This window comes from Chiloscyllium plagiosum, chromosome 38 (genome assembly GCF_004010195.1).
Source record: "Chiloscyllium plagiosum isolate BGI_BamShark_2017 chromosome 38, ASM401019v2, whole genome shotgun sequence".
Classification (NCBI taxonomy): domain Eukaryota; kingdom Metazoa; phylum Chordata; class Chondrichthyes; order Orectolobiformes; family Hemiscylliidae; genus Chiloscyllium; species Chiloscyllium plagiosum.
The window spans coordinates 17,178,106-17,199,517 of record NC_057747.1 but is presented as its reverse complement, the minus strand read 5'-3'; the positions used below and the strand labels follow the sequence as shown (position 1 = coordinate 17,199,517).

At 41.1% G+C, this 21,412-nt stretch overlaps 1 protein-coding gene and 1 long non-coding RNA gene across 7 annotated transcripts in view; one reads left to right on the top strand and one right to left on the bottom strand.

Annotated features, from left to right (window-relative positions):
• The window catches only part of LOC122541869 (elongation of very long chain fatty acids protein 6-like), a 136,073-nt gene extending 122,901 nt beyond the window's left edge, over positions 1–13,172 (bottom strand). Inside the window, exons 1-2 of one of the 4 annotated variants that reach the window (XM_043679019.1) lie at positions 13,083–13,172; positions 12,365–12,529 (exon numbers count right to left, since the gene is read on the bottom strand). In XM_043679019.1, coding sequence (XP_043534954.1) covers positions 12,365–12,453 — 89 coding nt within the window. In that variant the 5' untranslated portion in view covers positions 12,454–12,529; positions 13,083–13,172. The other 3 variants (XM_043679018.1, XM_043679020.1, XM_043679021.1) reach the window with 3 other exon arrangements.
• On the top strand, positions 13,168–15,676 carry LOC122541870. Of its 3 annotated transcripts, none has more exons than XR_006309697.1 (3): positions 13,168–13,248; positions 14,615–14,832; positions 15,434–15,676. It is a non-coding gene; the product is annotated as an uncharacterized LOC122541870 (long non-coding RNA). The 3 variants fall into 3 exon arrangements; XR_006309698.1 differs by having other exon boundaries at positions 13,170–13,248; positions 14,594–14,832; XR_006309696.1 differs by lacking the exon at positions 13,168–13,248 and having other exon boundaries at positions 14,480–14,832.
• Positions 15,677–21,412: the final 5,736 nt, after the last annotated feature.

The window sequence follows — 21,412 nt, the reverse complement described above, 5'->3', positions numbered from 1 at the left end:
ACTCTATTGATTAATAGTATTGATAGATGTCATTTATAGGAAAGACTGGAAGGTTGATTTCCCACAGTTTAATAATAACAATCACCAGAAGAGAAAATGCTGCCCTGAAATTTAGGGATTAAGGCACAACAGCTGCGCTTAAATTCTCTTCCTGTATACTGTGTGGTTGTGCAGATCATTCTTTCATTTAAACATTTCTACACTGTAAAAAATTGTTTTATAGCAGCCATTTAACCAGCAATATGTCAATATCATAACAGAAACTCACTCCAATCATATGTGTTCCAAAAAAAAGTTGAACTTAAGAAATCTTTTCAAAGCTCTACCTAACCCAGGTTGCAATGAGCAGTGTAACTTTTAAATTATACAAACTTCAAATAAAATTGCATTCTCTCAGTGGATTCAGTACTGACATCAACTAAAAACAAATTAGAAAAATATACTGAAAAGTGCCTAAGTACCATTAAAGCTATCATGTCCTAAACATTTAAAGTAATTGTCGACCTGCTATTAAAAGGACCAATTCCCTATGAATGGTCCTGTTGGTCAAGAAAACACAAGTCCATGAAAAAGAATACCAAACAAAAGCTGCACAATTACAGAAATAGCAGAATAAGTTAAGTAGTCAGAAAGTTCAGTTGAGAGTGTGATAACGGAATTGTAGTTCAAAAGAAAACATGAAAAGCATGCGTGATAAACTCGGAATGCCAAATGATATCAGATAACTCCAAGACATGAAATAAAAATAGAAAGCACTGGATAAAAACAGCAAGTTTGGCACTATCTGTCAACACAGAAACAGTTATCATTTTGAGCCAAATAAAAATCTTTGGATGTAATAAATTTTGTGATTTCTTTTTGTTTTGAAAAGCAGAGGGGTTGTCCTTGTCGCTGTTAGAAGTGCAGGTCCCTTTAAGAGTAAACAAGGTCTGCTCCACAGTTGATTGAGAGCAGGTGATGCTTCAACAACGGAGTTCCTCACCAGTGGGGGCTGGCTTCTGGATCTGGAAAGTGTCCAGAAAGGGAAAAGATGGAAACTGGTGTATGCATTAAATTAAAGATTACAGTAAAACACTTGTAAATCTGAAAGTTTTTTGCTGCCCATCTCAATATATGGATACTGATCTATTAAACAGTCCTCATCAACATCTAACCCTCAATATACACCAATGTAACAATGTAACAGAATTTCCTGTTTGTGGAAATTTGCTATGTATAAATTGGCTGCAACTTATACCTTAAACTTACATAAGTACTTTGCAAACTTGTTCTTTTGTTCTCATCTCAAATTTAATAGGAAGTATTTGATGGCTATTGATTATGCTGCTGTAAAACTATGTGTAATATAGTGCTCAAGGCTCGAATTCTTAAATTGAGTTGGGCTAGGAATCTATTATGCTGACTGAACTGCAAGATGCTCATGGAATGCTTTATAATTCTGAGACTATTATGCTAGTATTTCAAGGGATTACACTTAAATCTCTATGTTATATTTCATATGTAAACTTGATAAAATAAAGCTCTATTCTTTATTCTTTCAAGGGATGAAGGCATCATTGGCAAGACCAGCATTTGTTGGCCATCCCTAATTGCTCTTGAACAGAGTTACTTGCGAGGCTATTTCAGATAGCAGTCACGTTACTGAAGTCACATGCAGGCCAGATCTTGCCCAGTTACTTTTTCAACAATTGGCATTTATTTGTTATGGCCATAACTAATGACTAGTTTTTAAATGCTAGATCCAATTAGTTCAATTTAAGTTTAACCTGCTGCCTAGAGAATTAGCCTGAACTTCTGGATTACATAGGAAAAAGTGAGGACTGCAGATGCTAGAAATCAGAGTTGAGAATGTGGTGCTGGAAAAGCACAGCAGGTCAGGCAGCATCCGAGAAGCAGGAGAATTGATGTCTCGGGCATCGGCCCTTCATCAGGAAACTTCAATAGGTTTTCTTTTTAACGAGGCTTAACAGTTGCAAAAGATGCTTGCTTATAAAACATGCAGATTCAGTATTATTAGAGCAAATGCATATGCACAGAAAAGAAAAACTTATTTCAATGTGTCAAATAAAAACACAGGACATTCTTGCATAAAGTGGTGGTTGTATCCCTGAATATCATAACTTGAATTCAAATGATACTAAGTGAGGTATTGATTCTCATAGGAATCAATATTAAAAGGGCCTCCTTCATTATGAAAAACATTAAAACATTATACCTGTATCATATGGTGCTTTAAATGGCTACATTCCTATGATGGTAAATTAAATAGTTCTTTTTGAAGGAAAATGTGACGTTCTATCTACAGAACCTCCTGGAACAAACTCTCAGAGAGCAAAGCTCAGGATGCTACTGGCTTGAATCTGCTCCTAGGGCTATCAACCACCAACTTCTTGGCATGTCATCGTCATTGCTTGATAGCATCTATTTATGGAGGCTCAAGGCACTCCTTCCTGCTGGCCTCCAATGCCTCCGAGCATGGAGTTGCTAGATTTTGTCTGTGAGAGTCAAAGGAGTGTCTGGGCCTAGTGAGAGAGGACTACCTGCTGCAAACATCAGGCAGTAGAACAGTGTGAGAGAAGCCACATGTCAGAAGGCTTGGTATTAGGAACTGTTTCAAGTTCAAAGAGACTGGTTGTCCCAATTGGGTCAGTTACTACAATATACAACATTAAAACAAACCTCGAGATTCATACCACAACTACTCGATGACATGAAAGCAAAACAAACTAACCAGAGGACTGTTAATTGCAGATCCCCTGACTGTAGTCTTCTCAGCAGATCGCTTCTAAAATTATGTTTACGTTATTTCATTTCCCATTCTGAAGCCCAGCACCCTGCAACAAACTATGTCTAAATTATATCCACTCAAGTGGGAAATGGAGCTGGATCTTACTGTAAGTCAGAAACCCACTTCCAGTGAAAATCTGATTAAAGTTTAGCTTTCATTGACGAGAGTTTAATTGATATTGAGCTGAATTCCCTATCTGTCCACAGAACCAGTGTGGGCAGGAGCAGAGGTAGCTTAGATGAAGTGTGACACTGATTTAAGTATCCCACAGGAGCCATCAAGGAGGTTGCTGAATGTCATAGTCCATGCCAAAACTTTCCACCGCACCAAGGAGAATCAAAAAGTTACAAGAATCACAGAAGCCTGGAAACTTCACTAATGTCAAGCTGGATCCAAGGCTGAAGGACATGAGAAGAGCAGAGAGAATCTCTTACCAGAGGAAGGGATGGTTTAGACTGGGCTAACAGTTTGGCCCCACTTACTCACTCATAACCCCTGTCCATCACTCACCCACTCACTTGCCCGGTCTGCCTGTTGTCAAACCCTGCCTGTTACTCACTCACCCACTCACTTGCTCAGCAAGCCCATCAGTCATTTGCTCACATGTGCTAACCCTGTCCATCATTCACTCACCACTTTAGACCAATGGCCTGCCTTATATTCATCGCCCACCAAGTGCCCATCTCAATGGTCTCACTGTAAATCTTCAAAAAAAGAGAGAACTGGCTTCCAGCTAAACTTTCTGTTTAAAAGTAATGAGTAATCAAGCAAGATTTGCAAAATCCAAAATATATGTGGGCACAGCCTCAGTTACATCACCTTGGTGGAAGCTTAAACACATGACTTTTTTAAAGTCACAAATAGAATAATACCTCATACTGTTGATGAAGTCATCGTCACATCAAAATAATTTGCAAGATACAATAGCCTCCACTTGAAGTAATCTCAAGTTCTATCAGCAGACAATCACTGAACACCACAATTACCTCAAATGGGTACAAGGGGTCAATAAGAACTTTGATCATTATCTGAAATTTCAATTTTGAACATTGCACATGTCCAAAAATATACAGAGCCTTTTATGCAGGCATTCTTTGAGCACTAACTTACAACTACAAATCATTGTTGATAATTTAACCCAATAGGATTTGTGTGTTTGTATGTATGGAAAGCAGTTGACCTTTTGAAACCTATTTTGGCATCAGTTCTTCGAATTGAACAATAAATAAAGACTCTGTTTACTATCCCACTAATGCTGATGAATGGTTGACTGAGAGATTCTACCTGCAATCCTGTCCTTCAAAAGAATTTCCGGCACATTACAAGTGTTTGGACTCATGGGAATTAACATCACAAACAACTGCAGAGATCAAATTTAGTATTTGACACTTTACCACGTCACAGACATAAACATATTACCTAGTCTAATGCATTTTCTTATCAAATTACATGTAACCTGAGGAGAAACTTATGGAAAACCAATACAGAGGCCTGTTGTGAAAGCATATATTTTGAAGCATTAAAATCTAGTCTGTCAAATAACATGCTAAGTGGGCTGGAATTCCCTCCTGAGGTCAGGGAATCTTCTGTATCTCAAATTCTTAAGTTCACACACAATTTTGGTTTCTGAAAATTGAGGGTGGGGGAACAGCCTCGAGGCAGGACTGCATATCCAGAGTGAATGCAGATGCAAGAGTGTCCAGAAGGTCTCAAGTGGAGAAGCAGTGCTTTCAGTTCCAGGCCTAATAACAGACCCAACAACATCTGCACAAAAATGCTTCTCCTGCCCGGCAACAACCCTGAAGCATGGAGTGCTTAGACAAAAGAAAGCTAAGCTTTCAGTGGAAAGAAGTCAGTGCTGATATTATTGATGGCCAAAGTATTTGCCCTTGGAAAGGCAGCATTCACAACCTATAGTTATACAAATATACTGAGTACAACTGAGTACTGAGTACTCTGAATTCTGAATACACTGTCGCACCAGATTTTGGTTGCTTACTCCTGCATGTCCCTGGACTATAACAAAAGAAAACAAACAGTAACTCACAGTATGGATGAGCAAGTAGTCACAGCAGTCCAACTCAGTCACTACACCCCATCTTCACAAATCAAAACCTCTGCCCCTTACAACTCCACTCTGATTTTAACGTCAGCACAGGGGACAAAACAACAGCCATTCCGATGCTTAAACTAAATATCACCTGAAGTGTTCTTTCAAAGACCTCAAGCCGCTTACAACATTTTTAAAATTCATTTGTGGGACTTGGGTGTCGCTGGCTGGCCAGCATTGATAGCCCATCTGTATTTGCCCTTGAGAAGGTGGTGGTGAGCTGCCTTCTTGAATCGCCGCAGTCCGCTTGCTGTGTAATGCCAGTAGGGAGGGAATTCCAGGATTTTGACCCAATGATTGAAGGAACGGCAGTATATTTCTAAGTCAGGGTGGTGAGTGGCTTGGAGGGGAAACTTCCAGGTGGTAGTTTCCCAAGTAACAGCTGCCCTTGTCCTTCTAGATGGAAGAGGTTGTGGGTTTGGAAGGTGCTGTCTAAGGATCTTTGTTGTCAGTACATTCCACTCTGTCACATGTTCAGCAATGCTGAAATCACCAAGCCTCTTAATGCAAGAACCCATCACCTTACGTCACATAACACCATACTCTCACTGACATGTCATATGGCCAAGCTATTGATAAACCACATAACAAACATGACTGAATGACTCTTGGATCTCTTCAACTTATACATCAAAATGGGCAAAACTGTATCAGGAGTCCCAGCAATCACAGACTTGCAAATCATTCTGGTGAATTCAAGCAGAGAGGTTCTATTCCCACACAGGCCAAACTTTCCTTGCCACCATAAAGACTATGTGGGTGCAGATCATGGAAGTGGTGAGCACCAAGAATAACCATTATAGAAGCCAGGTGCACTGCCACAAATATTCCAGTGATCTGCTGTGCTCAAGCAAGATGAGCAAGATTTTTCTACTCCGTGTCCACACTTTGATTACTGAATATAACATGCCATTTGCAGGACACAGGGTGCATGCTCCTCTTCAAGGTTGAGGAACATGGTCCGAAGACATTTATGTACAATCCCTGGTAACATTCAAAGATGCAACCGTGCTGATGTTGTTCCAGACCTGCCAAAAGGTGCTTCCAACTCTATGGAACATTAAAGCTACGAATCACACTTTCCCTCATCCCTTCAGCAGAAGTGATTGCACAATATTCACGAAAATAAATAAGCTTCCTCCAGCTTCTCGGAGGTAACAAATAAAGCACTGCACAGGAGCATGCAGAGTTGGGCATGTAAGGTGGGATTAAGGGCCAAACTGACTGCCCTCAAGTAATTGTTTGCACCCAGTTGCACAAGCCCATGCAGATTCTATTTTCAGAAATACTGTGGGGATGTTTATCCTCGTGGGGAATTCTGGAGAGGCAGAGAGAGACGTTAGGGAACAACCAGAGAGTGGAAGGATTTGTCACTCCATGTTATAAATGAAATGCTAAGCACTAGGTTTAATATAGAAAGTAGTCACTGAGGATTGAAGAGGCTCTCCATTAAGTAATCTCAAGTCCTTTGTGTTCCCTTATAGCTTCCTATATTGTGGTTTCATTCCCAAAGAAAAAGAGCACTGCTTCAGACATGATGAGGAACCAGCCATGTGTGAGAAAGTACCATCCAACCACAATCACCCGTCATAAGCCTTATATGTCAGTAAATGCACAGCATTAAATTCAGCGTCACTGGGCTGAATCTTGTTGCAGTATCAAGGATCTTGCCTGCTGATTGGAGAGCGAGCAGGTGATCAGTGTTGTCTTCTTTCTAGAAAGAATGGGTATACCACAGGCTAAGGCCACTCAGTCCATCAGAAGCTTTGGTAAGCCAGGATTAATTGAAAATAGCTGCCACTGCAAAAATGCAAGTATACAGTCCCTTGACATGCCTGCATTGTCAAGACTATGTCACCAGAGAGATGAATGAGCTTCCTCCAGCTCCTCGGAGGTAACAAATGAAGCACTGCATAGTAGCATGCAGAGTTGGGCATGTGGGTTAGATTCCGAAATAGGTCTCTTTATTGGTCAGAACAGAAAATGTGACTAAGAAAATTTAAGGAAGCAATTTTAAAGTTCAGCAAGCAGTTCTGTTACCGCTTTCAAACTATATACAATATATAGAACTATTTAGAGAGACGTCATCATAATCTCACATGAGGCCTCTGGAGGCTGCTGGCATACCATTCATACATGTCAACTCTGTTAAGAATAAAGTTAAGTCATCGTCATCCCAATGAAGGGATGCATCCATTCACCATCTTCAGACATTATCTGAACATCTGTTGAATACAAGCATTATGACCCCTTTAGTTCAACTGCAGCTCCATTCTCTGGGATTCTGTGGCAACTCTGCATGAAACCCACGGCTGTACTTTCTTGGCCTCCACACACATTTCTCCTTTAATCACTTTCTTTTCTTTCAACACTACATCCTAACTAAGACAGTAGGTTCTTTCTCACCATCTTCTTCAACAATTGCCACATAGTTCTGCAGCATTTGATGGTGGCTTGCTGTAGACTGCACAATAATTTGGGAAGCTCTGGTGGGCAGTAGTGGACATCACACCCTGAACAGTGGAGAAATCCATACTTCAGTTTGACAAGGTCTACTGCCTGGTATGGAGACAGCACTGAGAAAGGGGTAATGGCCATTGCCAGTGTCTGCTGCCTTCTCCATGGCAACATCTCCCTTGAGAGTCAAAGTTTCCACCTGCACTGTCACTTGCTCATCTTGAGGTAGGTCAGTCTATTTTTATAGACCTGGTCCTCAAGGGTTTTCCCTTGCCAGCTTCTTGCTGTCCTGAGGCCTCTTGCTGCATTGGGAACCTGTGTTGTGACACAAGGGTTTATAGCATCATAAAATTTTGTAGTACAGAAGAAAGCCATTTGACCTCTGTGTTTGGACTGGCTCCCAAAAGATCTATCTAGCTAGTCCCATTCTCCATCTCGATATCCTTCAAGATTCATCACTTTCAAAGAGATATCCAGCTCTCTTTGGAATCCACCTTCATCACTCTCCCACGCAGCACATTCCAAATGCTGACAACTCGAGTCAAAACATTTCTCAGTATTCTAAAGGGGCACTCTACCTTATAATGCTTGGTTCATATCTCCTTCATATCACTCCTCCTTTTCATTACATCTGACCTTATTCCTCCTCCCATCTCACCAGCCAATATTCCCAACACTCCTTCCTGAAAAAAGTGATTTACATAATCAATTTAGAAGGGAAAAAGAGAAAACTGCAGATGCTGGCGAGCAGGAGTCAAGAAGAGCGGTGCTGGACAAGCACAGCCGGTCAGGCAGCATCCAAGGAGCAGGAGAATCAACGTTTCAAGCATAAGCCCTTCATTAGCATTCCTGATGAAGAGCTTATGCTCAAAATATCGATTCTCCTGCCCCTCAGATGCTGGCTAACCGGCTGTGTATAATCAATTTAGAACTCTGCATTAAATTCTTATACTGCAGTGTCTTGTGTAACGGGAGTTCAAATACAAACTAAGTCACCACTTAAAAAAAAAGCCTCTATTCAGCCTGAAATTGATTCAGCACTTCAAGTCAGAGTCATAGAGATGTACAGCATGGAAACAGACCCTTCGTCCACGCCGACCAGATATCCCAACCCAATCTAGTCCAACCTGCCAGCAGCCAGCCCATATCCCTCTAAACCCTTCCTATTCATATACCCATCCAGATGCCTTTTAAATGTTGCAATTTTACCACCCTCCACCACTTCCTCTGGCAGCTCATTCCATACACGTACCATCCTCTGCATGAAAAAGTTGCCCCTTAGGTCTCTTTTATATCTTTCCCCTCTTATCCTAAACCTCAGCTCTCTAGTTCTGAACCCCAACCCAGGGAAGAGACTTTGTCTATTTATTCAATCCATGCCCCTCATAATTTTGTAAACCTCTAAGGTCACCCGTCAGCCTCCAACGCTCCAGGGAAAACAGCCCTAGCCTATTCAGCCTTTCTCTCTATAGCTCAAATCCTCCAACCCTGGCAACATCCTTGTAAATCTTTTCTGAACCCCTTTAAGTTTCACAATATCTTTCCCATAGGAAGGAGACCATAATTGCACGCAATATTCCAACAGTGGCCTAACCAATCTGGTTGTCTTAATTTTCTCGCAAACTCCCATTCTGAAGTCTGAGTCCTCAATCTTCTAAACTGTTCCATTAAGTTCATCATATCTCACCAAGCTTGAGCAGCAGTAACTCACTTTCTGATTGGGGCACTTTACAGCCTTCTAATCTGAATACGGAGTTCAACAATTTCATACCATAACATTTGTTCCTTTTTGTTTCAGAAATCAACTGCCGGTAATCTTCTTGGTATTCCTGCTCAAATCTGCTTCAAACATCTTTTTTCTTTAATTGTTCTGTACTCATTTCCTTTGGTTTTACACAATTGCCTTCTTCATCATTTAATTCATTTATCCTTCAACGTATGAAAGATATTCTATTTCATTATTTATTCTGTACCTATGCCTTAACCCCCGCTATAGCAAAAGAGAACTACTTATTATTATTGCTCGAAATTCTTGTTACAAAGACAATTCCCTAAATCTTGAATAAAATTATATAAGGTTAGAAATTACAGTACAATAATCATCTGCAAGAGTCATTGAGGCGCATTCACATAATTAAGCTCTTGTAGGGCAATCGAATCTGTTTTGAACTCCACTGTAGCCCTGCAAGCTTACTTTCCTAAATTATAATGCTAAAGGAACAGTTTGTTACAATTCCAATTGCTTATAATGCCATAAATAAATAATTTCATGACATAAATAAATGAGTTAACATTTTTATTAATCCAGTTTACCCAACATCAGTTTAACTTTCTAACATTCCTATGGCCAGTACTCCTCCTTGAAAACATGATTATCATGTAACTTAAAACATGAAAAAGCTGGAAATACTCAACAGGTCCGTGGAAGAATATAAAGCAGATAATGAATGAGATTCTGAGGAGGATCTCAAAACTAGAAACATTATCTGAATTCTGTCTCTCCATAGATATTACCTGATCTGCTGAATACTTCAAATTTTCTTAATCTTCATATATCCATTTCACTTTGTGTCTTGTCTGTAACTTGTCTCCTCCTGAAGCTCAGTACCCACAAAAGCTACAGCATTTAAAAGTGGGAGAGGAAGAAGACCAATTTTCTTTGAACTCTCGGGATGCTGTAATTTCCAAAAGATGTCATTTGCTGCATTCAATGTAAAGAATACATCTCCAATCCAGGGATACAGAATTGAGTCTAACTAAAACTTTGTTCACAGGAATTTTGTGACAGAACCGCAATATTGATGATTCTATTCTTAATACTGTCCAAGTATGCATTTCCTCCAGTTACTAATGTTTCATTCTACAAGACACGAGTACAAATATGCAATTATTTCTGCTTCTGAAAACAAATTTATAATTATTATCCCACAATAAATTCCATTCCTGTCACAGCATTTTTGATACTGATGTAATTTACAAGGCCTTCTTATTTAATATAAGCACAATTTAGACTAGATTCCCTACAGTATGGAAACATGCCCTTCAGCCCAATAAGTCCACATTGACCCTCCGAAAAGAAACATACCTAGACCTATTCCCCTATCCTATATTTACCCCTGACGAATGCAGCTAACACTATCGACAAATTGGCATGGCCAATTCACCTTACCTGCATATCTTTGGATTGTGGGAGGAAACCAGAGCATCCGGAGGAAACCCACGCAGACACAGGGAGAATGTGCAAACTCCACACAGACAGTCGCCCAAGGAAGGAATCAAACCCGGGTTCCTGGTACTGAGGCAGCAGTGCTACCACTGAACCACCGTCCGCCGTAAGTTCCATAGTCAAACAAAATTTTACAGAACTGGAGTAAGGCACATCTTCTGCCAATGTCATATTGGCATGAATGCCATTGGTGTTTGAAAGAAACAAAATTTTGTAATGTTTACAAATTCATATTTTAAGTGTGCATGGCATAAACTGGGATCACCATGAAATGCTTTGAATAAAATTCCATTCGTAAATTTCCACTGCATTAACTAACTTGTAAATTCTTCACTTGTGGGATTACAAACCAGGGTCACTTATGGATTATCTACATGCCATACTAACCTCGAGCTAGTCACTTCATCACATCTAATACATTATCTTGTTCAGAAATAGACTTATGGCTAGACATAATGACTGATCAGGTATTGAATAGCAATGCTAGTAATCGGTAGACAGACAATATTCTCTGAGCTGATGAATGAGTCCTGTATGAAATATGTATGTTTCAAACTGCCATTTTCACTTGGTTTGTTGCTAAGTAAAGGGAATTATTTTAATATTCACCTGTGCGGCAAAACAGCTCATCACAGGATAAAACATCCCATTAGTGCTCTACATTCATCTAATATCATCTAATCTCCTGAAAACTGGGAACAAGTAATGCACCATCATCAATGGTCACCACTTGCAGCAAAGATGACAGCAATTTTTTTTTGGTAACAACAATTATGCAGCCTGCAAATTATCAATAAACGTGAACTCATCTTTTTTTTTTTAAGTAACTATGGGACATGTAACCATATATGTTACTTTGTGAAAGCAAATTACTGCAGATGCTGGGTACTTGAAATGAATATGAAAATTTGCTGAAAATAATCCAAAAGATGTGCAGGTCCAGTGAATTGGCCATTCTAAATTGCCCAAATTGTTAGGTGCATTAGTTAGAGGGAAATGGGTCTGGGTAGGTTACTCATCAGAGGGTCGGTATGGACTTGTTGGGCCGAAGGGCCTGTTTCCACACTGTAAGGAATCTATTCTAATCTAATCTAAGTAGGTCAGACAGTCTCTTTGTAGAGAGAAACAGCTGTCATGTATAGGTTGATAAAGGTTCACTGACTTAAAACATTAATTTTGTTCCTCTCTCCACAGAAGTTGTCTGACCTAAGTATTTTCAGCATTTTTTTTTTAATTCCGATATATTATTTCAACTCATCTGGGTAAAATGAAAGTTAGCAATCAATACTCTCCTGTATCATATAAATACTTCAACTCAGCTCGGTGCTTCCTGAAAAACACCAGTTGAGCAATTACTATCACATATGGACTGCCTGTTGCTATAATGAATGATTTTACTGTATTTAATGTAGGCACAAGTCTGCATTATATTGTGTACCCACCCTTCTTCAATCCCTTCACCTCAGCTCGATTATTACACAGAGACATCGTTACAACCTGATCACTATGCACTGTCAAATAAAATTAGGTCACAGACTTAAGCTTTGACAGCAAAGGGAAGCTTCTAAGATGCAAAACAAAACACACACATAGCTTTTATGGGTCTTCCATCAGATGCTTAGTCCTCAGGAGCAGATGGAACCTATTTTTCCATGGATATTGATGAAACCAAATCCAACTGGAATCTCTGTTATGCAACATTTGTAATAATTACATAAATTTTAAATTCGATTTTTTATTTAGAAATGAAAGCGAGTGGCTCTCAACACCTGCATTCACTCACCAGTTTTCCTGCATCCATTCTATGGCTCCCCTCTCGTCGAACTGTTTCTCAAAGTCATACTCCTGAAGAGAAATCACTGACATGTTCATCCTCCTCCTCCAAGCTCTTTGGTTTTCCCGGTTGCCCGCCCCCGATTTCTACAGAGAATGTTTGGATTTCCTTCCCCTAAAATTAATATAATTTTGTTTTGAAAAAAAATAAGGTATATATTGAGAGAGAAGAATGGGATAGGATGGAGCGGGTTGGAGGTTGAAGGCTGCGAGGGTCTGTGGTGCTGAAGCAGCGGCGCGATGACTTTGAACGACGCCCGATGGAAGGGCGACAGGAACCGGACTGGAACTTAACCGCACTGGACTGGACCGGAGCAAAGCGGAGCGGACTTCACTTGAGTGGATCGGACCGCGCTGCGTCGTCGCTTGACTTTCCCCTGCCGCGAGAGCGCGCGCGCCTCCCGCCCACCTGCCCCGCGAGCGCCGCTTGGAACCCCGCCCGGACCGCATCTACCACTCAGGCAGACACAATTGTGAAAATGGATGGCGGGGGAGTGGTGCGTTTTGGGTAAATGCATAAATACTCTCAGCACCTCACCTAAAACCTATTCGCCTCCCAGCACCCTCTCCTCTACCTTATCATGTCCGATAATATCCTGGGCTCGTCAGCTCTCGTTGCTTCGCGGCGCGGCGATTTGGGACTTTTATGCTATCTGTCTCTCCCTCACCTTTCGGAAGGTGGCGCGGCCTCGATTGACAGTTTCCTCACGCCTCACGCGAAACCGCGCACGCGCATTTGTCCCAGTGTATTCCTTTTCGGTGGAGGATGCTGCTGCTGTTGGAGGGACAGATGTGAGGTCCTGATGATGCTGCTGCCGCTGCTTGATGCAATGGGTACTTAAAAAAAAACTCTTTACTGGGGATGACGCTGCTAAGTTTTGCTTATATTTTTATGCAGATTTCCAGAAGTAGATACCTGTTGTGGGCACAGAAAGTCAAATTTATTTTATCTCGTTTCACAGCCTCACTGATATTCCATATTCCAAGATTCACTCATTAGTAATCCTAAAGCACATGCTGCATTATTTTGCCAATGGTGAGGTTTTAGGGGACATTGAATGTGCCACCTTGTCAATGAATTAACAATATTTCAGCAAGGCCACAGTCAATCTCCAAAGACAAGAGATTTGTCAGGCTGGGCACAACTTTGTGCCTTAGTGGGCAGTTGTACCAAGTTTCTACTTTGTGAACATTTTGACAGCACAACTATTTTTACTGTAGATGTTATCAATTATAATGTTTTAAAAATTATGATCTTTAAAAAGACATGGGCATGAAATTAAAAATTCTACATGCTCTTATCTAAATTGTTATTCCAATCCTGCCCACTCGGTGTGTGATACAAAACTAAGAGATATCAAATTCACAAATCTTTTTGAATTTTATAGTTTTTTTTGTTAAAACTATGTATTATTTTAATTCACACAGCAGTTGGTTTTATATTGAAGAATATCATAAGTTGACCAATTTTCTTCAGACCTGAAAAACTGTATGTCAATTAAAAATGTTCCTGAATACCTTCAACAGATAGATTTTGACAAGGATCTGAAAATGGATGCCACAGCCAAACCTTATTGACAAAGGGCAAGACATAACACAATATAATCACTTACCATGAAATCAAAAGACTGACTTTCTGGTACAATTGAAAATAATCCAAGTATGAAGAAACTCATGCTAATGTGATTGATACCATAATGCTTATTTTAGAGGATCAGTAATCCAAAGGCCTGGACTAATGATTCAAAGACACAGCATAATTCCACCACAGAAAGGAGGGAATTTACATTTGGTTAATTAAATAAATTGGGAGTAAAAAGGGAGTATTGGAATTGGAAATCATGGAATCCTGGAATCATCATTCATTTTTTTTTGAGACTGAGCATGGAGGTAGGCCTAAAAGAACAATGTACTTTTGCTCAGGGCACGTTGGATTTTATTGCTAGACTGCATCTTTCTCAGTTCATTGCATAATTTGGTGGTGGCAGTGTTTGACTGGGATGTACAAAGTTAAAAAAAAATCATCCAACACCAGTTTATAGTCCACAGGTTTATTTGGAAGCACTAGCTTTCAGAGCTCCTGCTGCAACCACCTGATGAAGGAACAATGCTCTGAAAGCTAGTGCTCCCAAATAAACCAAATTTTATAGACTGACATGTTTCTGGGATTCAACTTCAGGGTACTGTATTTAAATGGCAGGCAAACTGCACTCAGTTTCTGCAACCCAGGAGTGTCACTCAACCTCTGCTCATAACCACTAAGCAACCGGAGGACATCAGAGACTGGGCAAAACAAAGGCACCACAGTTCAGCAGTGCCTCAGCAGAGGATCTCAGAGGACAAGCCAATTCCTAAAATAGCTGGACTATCTGAAGGATGTGGCTGCAAAGGATAAATGATTTGCTGCATTCTTCTAAAGTAAGTGCAACTCAATGCCTCCTGCTTCTATGACTGTGAGTGAGCATTGTAAGCTTTCCATAGCCCAGGAATATCACCAAGGTTGGGTACCAGGCATGTCCATCAGATGCCTCATGAGCAATCAATATCTGTCACATAATTGCAGCTACCAATTGGCATCACAGTGCTACTGTATCTCATACATCTTCCAGGGTTCACACTTTAAATATAAAAGGAACTACAACACTCAGCAACCAGCTACTTGAGTTTTCATTACCACTACGAGAACGTACACATCTGATAGTGCTTCACGAAGGCTTGAATGGAACAAGGACACACACACGCGAGGGATCAGTAAGAATACCTCACAGATATCTTGTGTACTCACATTATGTGATGCTTTATTATTGTCATCAGCTCTAGCTCTTTGACAACATTGAACCACCTCTTAATAAGAACCCTGTAATTCCCAAATTCTCCCATATCATATTCTTCTTAGTACAATAGTAATGCAAACAGAAATCCAGCTTTGTATATAGACATTTCTATCCGTATCTAACAATGTATAAACAGTGTACATTTACACATGCTAATGTCTCTTAATGCTTTTCTCCTTCTGCAGGAGATGATCATGTGTAATATGTATGAACATGCCTAGAGAGATGGACAGATGTATAAAATTCAGATCTTCAACTCCTTCAAGGAGCATGCTGCTGGGCTGGAAAGAGAGTATGAGGAATATGCATGTGCTGAAGTAGGATTTGATAGCTGAGCCATTTTAAAAAAAAAACTCAAAACTGCTGCTCCCTGTACATCAAGCATCAACACCTTAATAAAAACTTGGTCAAGTGTGGCACAAATCCAACAAATCTTCAGGTTTTGCTATGTAACCTCCAGATCCTACTCCCAAGCCATGTGCAGATTGGATTGTAAGGCAGTGGACTCTGACCGAGATCTGTTCATTGACATGTGTCCAGCATGCAAGCATCTGTTAGCTATTGTGGACGAGGTAAAAACAATGACTGCAGATGCTGGAAACCAGATTCTGGATTAGTGGTGCTGGAAGAGCACAGCAGTTCAGGCAGCATCCAAGGTGCTTCGAAATCGACGTTTCGGGCAAAAGCCCTTCATCAGGAATAAAGGCAGTGAGCCTGAAGCGTGGAGAGATAAGCTAGAGGAGGGTGTGGGTGGGGAGAAAGTAGCATAGAGTACAATGGGTGAGTGGGGGAGGGGATGAAGGTGATAGGTCAGGGAGGAGAGGGTGGAGTGGATAGGTGGAAAAGGAGATAGGCAGGTAGGACAAGTCCGGACAAGTCATGGGGACAGTACTGAGCTGGAAGTTTAGAACTAGGGTGAGGTGGGGGAAGGGGAAATGAGGAAACTGTTGAAGTCCACGTTGATGCCCTGGGGTTGAAGTGTTCCGAGGCGGAAGATGAGGCGTTCTTCCTCCAGGCGTCTGGTGGTGAGGGAGCGGCGGGGAAGCAGGCCCAGGACCTCCATGTCCTCGGCAGAGTGGGAGGGGGAGTTGAAATGTTGGGCCACGGGGCGGTGTGGTTGATTGGTGCGGGTGTCCCGGAGATGTTCCCTAAAGCGCTCTGCTAGGAGGCGCCCAGTCTCCCCAATGTAGAGGAGACCCAATGTAGGGGAGCAACGGATACAATAAATGATATTAGTGGATGTGCAAGTAAAACTTTGATGGATGTGGAAGGTTCCTTTAGGGCCTTGGATAGAGGTGAGGGAGGAAGTTTTACAGTTTTACGCAGGTTTTACAGTTCCTGCGGTGGCAGGGGAAAGTGCCAGGATGGGAGGGTGGGTTGTAGGGGGGCGTGGACCTGACCAGGTAGTCACGAAGGGAATGGTCTTTGCGGAAGGCGGAAAGGGGTGGGGAGGGAAATATATCCCTGGTGGTGGGGTCTGTTTGGAGGTGGTGGAAATGTCGGGGGATGATTTGGTTTATGCGAAGGTTGGTAGGGTGGAAGGTGAGCACCAGGGGCGTTCTGTCCTTGTTACGGTTGGAGGGGTGGGGTGTAGACGAGATGCCCTTCCACACTATCTCCCTTCTGTCAGGGACCCAACTGCCTTAATTAGGTCAGTTAAAGGAAGTTGCAACTACAATATTTGAGGGACTTCTCCGCAAACCAAAACCCTCCAGGCCAATGCGCAACAGAGGACCCCTGCTAAAGTCATCTGAAGCAAGGCAGCAACAGGGTCAGTAGGCATTCTCAAGGTCAGTTGTTGACATGATACCAAGTGTTAGCAGAAGGAAAAGAAAGATTAAAGTGCATTTGAAGTCTCATTGCATGCACAGATGTTAATTTTTGGTACAGCATTCTGTACAGTCAAATAAATGCTGCATATTGTATGACATTCTGTGGACTATATAAATCTGCTAAGGCATCTGACTTTTTATGTTTTCCTTGTAGACTACTTCAAGGGATGATGCTAGCCTAGACACCCATGTGTGCATCATGTGCAGCATTGCAAAGAGTGCTAAGGCTATCATTCACTGCTGACATCTGGGAGGATCATATCCTTTAGACAGCAGCAACCTAATTTAGATGTTTGGGTTTTGAGAATCATCAGCATAGTGTAGTTACTCCACATCTCAGTGATAGCTGAGTGCCCCTTGCAAACTGAAGTTTGAGTTATATAAATGCAGCCACCATTTAATAGAGTCATAAAGTCATACAGCACAGAAACACAGCCTTCTGCACAACTCTATACTGATGGTTTGGCTATGAAACTGTACAGCAGGTTATTGGTGCAAAGGGAACAAAATCATTCACATTCTATACTCAACAAATTAACTTAATGTTGAAATTTATAAATCAAGCATTTCCCTTGAGGGCAGAAACACTTCTGCACCAAAATGTCTCATAGTTCTAAATGTTAACAAATGTTCAGTCAGTGACAATCACATTCACCTCTAGACATATGAGGTTCGCTCGGGCTTGTTTGCCTTGATTCATTCCTGCTCTGGCTTCCTCAAGATTTTCATCATCAGTGTTGCCGCTCTCAGCATCTTCATCAGTCTCCCCTTTTCCTTCTGAGGAGGAAACTTGTGTCTAGTCCATCACAATCTGGACACTGAAGAAGTGAAACCTGTTTAGGAACCTGGCTGGATGATACCTCAGAGTGCCATGTGCCTGCAATCGATAATCCCTTAGATCTGAGGGAAACCAAAGATGCCTGAAAATCTGATGACTCCAACACATTGACTCTCTGAGTCCATGGTGAACTGCACAAACTGTATCACTTTTCTATAAAGGACTTTTCTATAAAATGAACCTAGGGTTGTTGTTTGGGAGATGCAATACAACTACCTAGTTGAAGATTGAAAGAAGCAAGTAGCTAAGAAGTTCATTGTCACTGATACTCAAAACCTTGCTATTGTAAAGCTGTGTGGCTGCTGATCTGTCTGCAGGAGGTGGCAGATGTGACAGTCTTCCTCATCCAGTATAGATATCTCCAGCACTGCCTTTGGTACATCCTTTGTTGGAAATGTGTTGCTGGAAAAGCGCAGCAGGTCAGGCAGCATCCAGGGAACAGGAGAATCGACGTTTCGGGCATAAGCCCTTCTCCTCTGTTGCTTCACTTTGAATGTCACTGAAGACCCTGGTTCCCCTTTCCATGCATTTCTTCCTAATTACAGTCCCTGCACCGTGTATCTCCGGTTCTATTGGCATTATTTATTCCACCTTTTCCTCCTCCTTATTTTACTCTGAAGCTTAATAAAGCTAAAGTAGCTGCTAGGTTAAGTCGATCGAGCATCTGGCATGTACATATTGATTTGTGAAGAAGGATTAGGAATGAGGTGATTATTTTCCATTTGAGATCTTGACATAGTCAAACTAGTCATTGGATCCTTATCAGCCTACCCATCTGATGGGTGAGAGTCTGGCCTACAGCCCCTCTACACAATGAGGTGCATCCTCTCTAACCCATAACTGGTTTTCCACCTCCTGACGCTGTCATATCAAGATCTTTGTAGCCTTGAACTTTACATGCAAGCGGCAATTAGCTTCATCCAACTCATGATGGTTTTCATTATCTCCTCTGTTATGGCTCTTTAACATAGGAATGTACAACCTGCAAAAGGTTTTCATCCACATGTCCTTAATTTTTTTATGCATGGGCCTGTTTGGCCAAGTGTAGGATAACCCTTCCCAGCACTATCAGTACTGCTGGTGATTTTTTTAAAAATTCATTCATGGGTGTTGTTGGCCAGGTCAACATTTATTGCCCATTCCTAATTTGTCCTAGAGAAGATGGTGAGTTGACTTTTTGAACCACTGCAGTGTTACAAACCCCCTCTGTTAATTTTAAATCAGCAACACAGGTTATCCAGTCCGGTAATCTGTAAAAATTCGAGAGGTCAAGAACTATTTAAAGTAAAAAATAATAACTTTATTTCTTAAAGTATAACAAAGAGTAATTAACTAACAACTATTTACAATTCTTCCTCTAACCTATCGTTTATTTTCTCTTCTATAATACTAGTCCAATAAAGCCCCTGATTAAGATTTACCAAACTGCAAATTTCAAAACCAGCGGCTGTGAAATCTTCTCTTGGTATCTTCCTCTATAGATTTTCTTCTTCTTAGGGATTTCCATTTCACAGGTCACTGATTGATAAAGGTACCTTTAAGAGAGCTATCTTTCGGGCAGTCTGTACATGCTGGGCAGTTCTTTCTCAACTGTTCAAGTTTTACCGGTCTTATACCCGAAAAGCATCAGATTGTGTCATTGGCTTTTAATATTGTCAATATACTAAATTCAAACTTGATTGGAGTTTGGTTTTTTTGATAATTTAAACCGATTGGCCTAATTCAAATTTAGTTTTGTCTCCAGGCAACCAGCTACACTAGCTGCTGGACCAAAAGGTTAAATTGTATCTTGTTCAAATCACTTGGTACTGTATCAGGTAGTTCTGCTAGCTTTTAACTTTCATAAAGGTACTACTTCATAACAGCAGTCTTTAAGACTGTAGCATTGTGACACTGACAATATGTAGGAAGTACCAGGACTTTGACCCAGTGACAGTGAAGGAATGGCAATATAGTTCCAACTCAGAATGCTGTATAAATTGGAGTAGAAATTGCAGATGTCAATGTTTCCTGCATCTGCTACCCTCGATCACAAGTTTGGAAGGTTCTGTTGAAAGAGCCTTGGTGAGTTATTGCACTGTATCTTGAAGATGATACACAACTCTGCGACTGTGCATTGGTGGTTAAGGGAGTGAATGTTGAAGGTAGTGGATTAGGTTGCCAATCAAGCGGGCTGCGTTGTACTAGATGGTGGCAGTCTTCTTGAGTCTTTCGCCCCTATACCAAGGTCGGACGACTGATTGCACTTCAGGACTACTACGGACCTCCACCAGAGTTTCCTCTGGCTTCGCCCTGCCCAGGCATAGTTCACCATCTTTCGGGTCCTAACACGTGCGCTCATGCTCTACATTCAACATAGTTTGATTCCCAGTATTTTTGTTGAATTTGAATTCAGCCATTGACTATGTTAGGATTCAAAGCCATGTTGAGACATTCACCTGGACTTATGGATTGTTAGTCCAGTGATTTTACCACAAGTCCGTCACCTCCCTATTCTTAGGTGCCCTTCTTGTCAAAGTTTATCAATGACAATTGGAAAAATGACTCTGAGAAAGTTGGTAATTTTGAACTTTTTCTTTGATTCTTTCACTCTCAACCTTTTGGCTTTACAATGCACTTTTCCTCGTGTAAATTTAGCTTAATCTTCTTTACTCTGGTGTCCTATGTCCTCCTTAAATATCCTCTTTGACTATACTCTCTTTCACTTTTTTCCTTGATTTTCTTGTTTTTCCTCCAATCCCACTCCCATCCAGATTTCCATGTTCAGTTTTAACTTTACATCCACTATTCAGTTCACCTGCTAATTCTCCCTCGCTCCCATCCTTTATATGTAGCTTATACCCTTATTTGTCTGCTCTCAATATAACTCTTCTATCAGCATCCTAGTTTGCTTCCTCCATTCCCTGCGTTCTTTCTAGTGCCTTGATAAACATACCTTTAAGTTCCATTCCCCTACTCTCCCTCTCGGTCAGTGCATCTTGCTGTGAACCTGTTGAGCTCCCTTTTAAGTGAAGCCCCCTTTTCATTTCAGATTTGTTTTCAGTTGAGTTCTACTTGGTTGCCCGTTTCAAGTTTGCTGGCACCACCAATATGCCTGCCTCATTTGGGCAAATTAGTGGGCCTTGTCAAATTCATCCCATATACTGTAAGTTTTTAAATACATCAAGCAAGACCTCAAATGACTGAAACTCCTCATGAGCTTCTGAACCTGGTGAGGTTTCAGTCCTTACAGCTTGGATATGAAGGAGTTTGTACTCACTGGAGCTTAGTGGAAGAAATCTCCTCCATCAGTGACTGCTTCTATACAAATAGTGAAGCCATGCATTTCCGAATTTTAATGAATAAGATTGAGACTGTGAACATAATTCCAGCAGGCTGTAGTGTTAATGAATGTTCATGGATGCTAATGAGTGCAAAAGAGCTTCCCAACCAAAGCCATGTTGCCTGAATGCTTCCAAGAACCTTAGTTTCATAACTTAAGCCTGCTATCAAGA